The following is a 7,453-nucleotide window of genomic DNA, read 5'->3' as shown; positions in this document are numbered from 1 at the left end:
AAAATAAAGGACAGAAGAATTGCAATCCTTTAAACATCAATTTCAGTAACAATTAATGTAGATGCTTAATACAAGTTGGAAAACCAAAATATATGGAGAAACTTGAGTGAATAATACCTTCAAAAGTGCAATAAAATCCGGAGAACGCTGAAACGAAGCAAGCATGAATTCTAGGAGCCTTCTGCCAACCTGCACAAATATAGCTTCTCAGAAATACAAGCCATTCCAATCTCAGCATCTAAATTGATGTCCTATTACATGGACATTTACAAGAAAAGCTTTGAATCCATACAAAACTATTTCACTTACCTAACATAAGCACTTTAGTATGGACCCAAATAGTTAATGTATCTAGAGGGGTAGCCCCACAAGAAATACAATAACAGAACTAATATTTCGAAAATGTATACAAACCTCATACATATGGTTCTTGTCAGGAAATAATGTAGAATTTCTAGCCATCAAAATGGGAATTAATGCACAGATTAATGCTGCAAAAGAGAGGCAAGAACACAAACTAAGATACAAGCAATGAGCATCGACACTTAAGCTACATACTGCAGATAGAGTTATAAAAGCACTAAAAAGGATATCAAATGGATTTAAAAAAAAAACATAAAACAGACAGTTATTTGCATCGCGCAAAGCAACAGTAAAATACATATATATGAAGAAGCCGAGGTGTGATATTGAGTAACTGCTTTAATCTATCAGACTGAGGGCTATTTGTTGCAGCTTGTAGTACTGCAGCAACCCCAGGAGAAGTCCAATGGCGTTCCTGAAACAATCAATCTTCTGTCAAGTGTCGACTTATTTCAATCTACAGAAAAAAAAAGGATATTAGTTACAAAACAAACAAAAACCAGGTTAGCCTAGTTATATGCACAATTCATAGCTCAAAAAATATGATATTGTACTATTGGAAGAGCGTACAATATTAAAGTAAGCTAGCCTTAATTTAGAAATGCAAAGCGTTGCTTTTACTTGCATTAATAGAAATTCAAAATACTTGATATAGAGAAAATGAACAATCTAAAAATTAAAAAGCAAAGCACTCTACAAGAGCACTCAGAAACAAATTCCTAATTAAAAAAGCCTGTAATGGTTAGACAACTATACTTTCGTCTAGTAATACTATGTTTGTAATTGCTTTCATCTAATTGTAAATGGATATTTATCAATAGAAGACCATACAGCAAGGCCATCATTCTCATCCTTAAGAAGTTCTAGAAACACAGGATCAGCAACATCAATCGTACTGCTTTCCTCGGACCCAGAGTTTCCTCTTCCATCTCTAATGGTAGAACCCAATAGGCTTCGTCCATGAGTGCAAGTAGGACCCGTATCATATAAGGGGGATTTACCATTTGCTCTACTTGAGGAGTTTTTACTTAAAATATACAATTTATAAAGTCCCACATATAACCTTAGGGGCCGCACTCTTCTGGATAGAAGTTATACTCTTCCTATTAGTGACCCTGACCTTCGTTCTACTTTTTCCAATACGACAACCAAGACTAATGTTGACAAACAAAAGTCAGAAAGCATAATTAATTTATGAAGAAATAAAAAAATTTCACTTCATCCTACAACAAATAAAAAGGAGTAAAAACCACCCTTTTAATCATTGGCTGGAAAGTGACACGAAAACCTTGGGTCACTCAACTCCCCACAGCCACCTCTATCATCTCAACCCCCAAAATAACCATTCCTCAAGAACAGACTCATCTTCTGCTCCTAATGGTAAACACAATCTCCATAACCCACACAAAATTATTATTAATTCACGTAACTTTCAACACGACCAGATTATTACATAAATCACTACCCTTCATAGAGAAATTTAATATCATCCTGATAACAAAATGCCACCACTAGAAGGGAAAACAAAGTTATCCCAAAATCATACCTTTTGAATAATACCCCTTAAGTTTGGATGCTTAGATAAAATTTGCTCATAAGATCCTTCAATCTCACCCACTTCCCTACTCTCAATTATCTTTATCCAATCGCTAATAATCAAATCCTCATTATTGCCTGCATTCAACCCTAACAATTGAAAAATATTTTTATATAAATTTATGCTCAAAATTGTTCACAGTTTCTTAGGTAAACTAATATGAAAAAATATTTAAAATAAAAGAAAGGAAAAATTTTAAAAAAATTGGTTTTTGATAATTTAAATTTTATGTTTCACCAAAAAAAACAAAGATTGACAGAGAACAGAAAGCAAAAACAAAAACACACACACTTTCATGAACTGTCCATTAAATCCTTTTAACCAATCATATTTTAAAGAAGTACCACGTCAGCAAATACCCTCAACATTTCAACACTCTTTTCTAAAGGCTCCCTTCTTTTTGTACTCATCATTTATTTTTCCCTTGAAATATATATAAACTCAGTGTTGTACTCCTGAGGAAAAAATAAATTTTATGTTTCACCCAACAAAACTGATTGACGGAGAACAGAAAGCAAAAAACACAAAAAACACACACACACTTTCATGAACTGTCCATTTACCCTCAGCAGTTTTCGACACTCTTTTCCTGACGCTCTTTTCTTACTCACCATTTACTTTTCCATATATATATATATATATATATAAATTTAGTGTTGTACTCTTGAGAAAGAAGATAAATTTTATGTTGTACTCCTGAGAAAGAAGTCAAATTTGTTCGTCACTTTTTGTTTAAGGTATGGTTTTCTTTTTTCTTTTTGAAAGATTTTTTTCAAAGACAGATAAAACATTTATGGATGATTTTGATTTTTTTTAAAATACTTAACCTTGCGCTTTTTAATTTATTTTTGAATTTTTCAAAGATTTTTCTATCATTTTGATTGATGTTGGTTCAAGGAAAAAGAGAATTTAAAAATTTGCAGATAGATAGATTATTAGGTAAATTAAACTTTTTTTTTAGTTTTATTAACATTTATTGATGATTCTATCTTTTTCTTCAAATTTTTTATTTTGTATTTTTGAAAGTTTTTCTATCATTTTGATTGATGTTGATTCAGGAAAAAAGAATTTAAAAATTTATAGATAGACAGAAAGATAGATAAACTAAACTAAAAAAACTTTTTTTTAGATGGCCAATATTGGTGGAAACTGTGAGAACGTGAGTGATAATATCCAACAAAATAATATTTTGGAAGTGTTCAACAATGGTTATTTTGAGAATATTCAAAATATAGTTGTAGCAAGGGATGAAGTGTAAGTGTTTCTTAATTATTCTTAATTTTCCCCATGGATTTTTCTTTCAAAAATGGATTTGGCAAGAGTTTAATTTTTTCTTCTTCTTTTCTTTTGGCAATTAGTCCTATGGTGGGATTACAAGAAGCTCCTAGGTGTGAAATTGAGGTTAATTATAACCAGTTTGGGGCAAATCCTCCTCCTGAAATGAATCCAGTGGTAATTTTTCATTTCCTTTATTTTGTTCATTTTTTGATACTTTGTTAGAAAATGTATTATTTTCCATAAGTTTAATCTGATCTAATTTGCTAAACATAAAATATTTCTAGTCATTCCTAAAGCAAATCTGTGAAGTTAAGGTTCATGTTAATCACTTTTTTCAAAAAAAAAAAGAGAAGAAACCCAAATTTCTTTAGCGTAGAAAAAAACCCTAGAATTTAAGTCTATTTGATCAAACCGGTTTGTTTAAATACAAATGAAAGCAGAATGAAAAGACCCTACATTTTTTAAGTTTATTTGATGATGACCAAAGTAATTATCATTTTGAAAAGAAAATCAGAAAGTTGAAGCCTAATTATTTCAATAGAAATGAAAATAGTATTAAAATAACTTCAGATTTTGAATTCTATTTGAAAAGAAACATCATTTTGAATAGAAAATCATGAAGTTGAGGCCTGTTTATTTCATTAGAAATGAAAATAGTATAAAAAAATAATAATACTATATTTTGAAGTCCATTTCATTATGATGGAAATAGAATACAATGAGAAATTAAGCCACTTTCTCCTTATTATCTCGATCACTTGCTGATGTTTTATTTATCAGGAGGATTATTTTGTACAAAATAATGAAAATTCTGGCTCCCCCTTATTGTATAATCCTTCATCCCCACAAAATTCACCGGGTTCGGAATCATCGACGAATGCTAAACCCGATCATATGAACCGAGCAAGTGATCTTCTTATGGCGGTCTCGATAGGAGCTGGTCTGAACAAGAACAAAATCATCGAACAAGCTGTGGAAGCCATGGAAGAGCTGTTTAAGTTGGCAATAATGGGTGAACCACTATGGCAACACAATGGAAACGGTGGAATGGAGACTCTAAATGGGTTTCAATACTTGAGGGAATTTGGTAGCTTTGATGCAACAATGGAACAGATAATGAGGATGGTTGAAGTTGGTGAACCCCAATGTTTCCTAAGCTCTGATTGCAACTGTAACTTTGATCAGGATGTCCCCTCATCCTTTTCGAAACTCAATTTCGAGCCTTTGAATATCGAAACTTCTCGAGAGACCGCATTTGTTGAGATGAACCCTATGAACATCGTCCAATTGCTCATGGATACGGTAAGGATTTTGTTTCCCCTTGTTCCATTTCATTACGTAAGTTTACTCATTTACGAAGTTGTTAATGAACTAACATTTTCCATGTTTTGTGATTAGAAACAATGGGCGACAACATTTTACAGCATTGTCTCGAGGACAACATTGTTAGGAGTTATATTAGAAAACGTTGATGGGAGCTACAATGGAGTTCTTCAAGTGGTAAACCTCAAACATCATCTTCTTTTTAATTTAAAATTTACACTTTGACTTTGATTAAATGTGGAATGTGATACATGAATTTTGATTTGCTATAATTATATACACACATGAAACTTTTATTTTGGTTTAATTAGACACATGAAACTTTGATTTGATTCAATTGTATATATTTTTTAAAATAACTACATTCATTTGTTTTTACTTTCGATAAATATAATTATTTATCTATACAATAATAGACGTAGAGTCGATAATAGTCTTTAATGGTTTGAATCAAAATTTTATGTATAAATTGCTCAAAATCAAAATTAATGTATCACATTGTATAGAAAGTTCATGTATAATTTTCGTTATTTATCCATTTTATATCTAATTTTACTTGATTCATTACCCTATTGATATCTCAACAATATTCCATGCATTAAAATTTAGTACAAAAATTCACTATTGTTTTGCTTAACATACATATTGATATTGAAACATTTATTTAGTAGCTTTATTGTTTTATAGAATCTTACTTTAAAGAGAGTGATTGAAATGATTCATTTATGAAAAGAAAGAATATCATACAAATTTAAGGAAAGAGTTGTTTCATAGTTGAATACTTTTTTGTTAACTACAAGGTTTCGCTTTAGGGTTTATGAAAATCATTAAATGCAGTTATGGGTTTTTAATATTCTTCATGATGGATTATTTCTTTGTTCTTCCTATGATATTTTATATACTTGATTATGATCCATTAGTTTGTTTGTCTCTTAATGTTAATATATTTATTACGATTTATTTTCTTGTTTTTTCTCTTATAATTAATATGTTCGAGATAATTACGTGTTTGCGTTGCCTATATTTAGTAACTAGCTAATGGTTCTCTTCAAAAAATCCGTTTTTATTTGTTTTAGCGTTTAGGGGTATCATTAGATGCCGTTATAATTCCTAAAATATTCTTCACACGGTCGATTTCTTTGTTTTTTTCTCTAATAATTAATTTATTCATATAGTAACTAGTCTTCCAAAATCCATTTTATTTGTTTTCTCATCAGATGTCAGCAGAGTTTCATCAGCGTACACCATTAATACCAGCAAGACAATGCTATTTCGCAAGGTACTGTAAAAAGCACACAAATGGAACATGGGGAGTGGTTGATGTTTCCTTGGAGAATTTATTCCCATATCCACAGGTACAGTTTCGAAGAAGGCCATCAGGTTGTGTAATCCAAGAAGTAGGCAATAGAGGGTCAAAGGTAACATGGATTGAACATGTTGAAGTTGATAACAGATCACTTCACCCTCTCTTTCGTCCCATTGTTAGCTCAGGTTTTGCATTTAGTGCCAAACGATGGATTGCAACCATCAACAGGCATTGCCAATGGCTCACAACTTCAACGGCTAGAACCGCTCCTACAACTGATGGGGGTAAAAATTTTAATTTATTCCTGCTTTCTATTTACATTACATGCGCCAACTTAATGAACACTTGTTGATGTAATTTGATTTGTTTGGAAAAACAGTTTTAATACCACAAGAAGGGAGGGAGAGTCTGCTGAAATTGGCTGAAAAGATGACTAAGAATTTTTTCAACAATATCAATTCATGTTCTGAGAATGTATGGTCGGGGTTACCTCAAAACTTTGCTGCTCAAGATGTTAGGTTGAGATACGGAAATATATTAAAGGTTCCTGGGAAGCCTTCTGGTAACATTGTAATCTTCACTACTTCAATTCAAATTCCGGTTCCGATGGAGGTTCTGTTTGATTTTCTTCGTCATGAACGTACAAGAAACAGGGTATGTAAAACTTATATATATACGTGTTTAATTTTTTAGGGTTATTTTCTTGTACTGCTGTCTGAATGCATGCATGTATACAAACATATATGTGTATGTATATTACTCCATTGAGCGTGTAACTTTTCATGGATGGATTACGGGGTGTACAATTATGCAGTGGGATTTGCTTTCAAACCAACGACATGTCCGAGAACTTGTCTATGTCAGTAATGGTGAAAATCCTAAAAATCGAGTTTCCATTATGCAAGTGAATGTAAGTGTTTCTATCATTTCCTTTTCTTTTCTCATCACAATTTCCTCCATGAACTAACTAATAAGCATACTAATAAATTTGCAGTCCTCACCAAACAAGATCGAGATACTATATCTCCAAGTATTGGATACCTACAATCTTTGACTTTTCAAAGATGAATAGTGGCAGAAAGTTGGCACCGAAAGGCACCGAAAGTAGAAAGTAAGATTAGTTGGCATGGGATAATTGCAATTTTGGTCCTAATTGTATAGGGACATTGCAAGTTGATCCTTAAACCTCAACTATAATAGGCCTAACCATTTCTTACTTTCTTCATCCCACACTTGCCATTCTCTACTTAAGGCAATTGTTCTCTCTCCCTATTTGTAAACTTTCACTTGTATTTTTGGAGTGAAATATATTTGGTAGTGCCCGAGGACGTAGGCAAAATTTGCTGAACCTCGTTAAAATTCTAGTGTTCTTTATTTTTGTTCTGCATATTTTGCAAGTGTCATTGTAGTGATTTATTGTGCTATTAAATTACGATAGAGGGATATTCTGGCTAGGAAAGATCTGGTATGTAAGCGATCCTCGTGATCCACCTCTCTTTCCTGGGAATTGAACTTAGTGTGATTTTTCAGTACAATAATTTTACTCTTTCACACGCTTCCGCGCAACAATTGGTACCAGAGCCAGG

At 32.1% G+C, this 7,453-nt stretch overlaps 1 protein-coding gene across 1 annotated transcript; it reads left to right on the top strand.

The window, feature by feature from the left end:
• Window positions 1-1,912: 1,912 nt before the first annotated feature.
• On the top strand, window positions 1,913-6,921 carry LOC107940665 (homeobox-leucine zipper protein MERISTEM L1). The gene is made up of 9 exons (XM_041110581.1): window positions 1,913-2,697; window positions 3,090-3,214; window positions 3,319-3,412; window positions 4,019-4,540; window positions 4,637-4,738; window positions 5,779-6,151; window positions 6,247-6,521; window positions 6,682-6,777; window positions 6,862-6,921. Exons 2-9 carry the CDS (start codon window positions 3,090-3,092, stop codon window positions 6,919-6,921), a joined length of 1,647 nt encoding a protein of 548 aa, XP_040966515.1. The 5' UTR covers window positions 1,913-2,697.
• The last annotated feature ends 532 nt before the right edge of the window (window positions 6,922-7,453 follow it).

The sequence above is a fragment of the Gossypium hirsutum genome, unplaced genomic scaffold (genome assembly GCF_007990345.1).
Source record: "Gossypium hirsutum isolate 1008001.06 unplaced genomic scaffold, Gossypium_hirsutum_v2.1 scaffold_1199, whole genome shotgun sequence".
NCBI classification, from domain to species: domain Eukaryota; kingdom Viridiplantae; phylum Streptophyta; class Magnoliopsida; order Malvales; family Malvaceae; genus Gossypium; species Gossypium hirsutum.
Note: the sequence above shows the minus strand (reverse complement) of the source record. Positions and strands in the feature narration are given on the sequence as shown.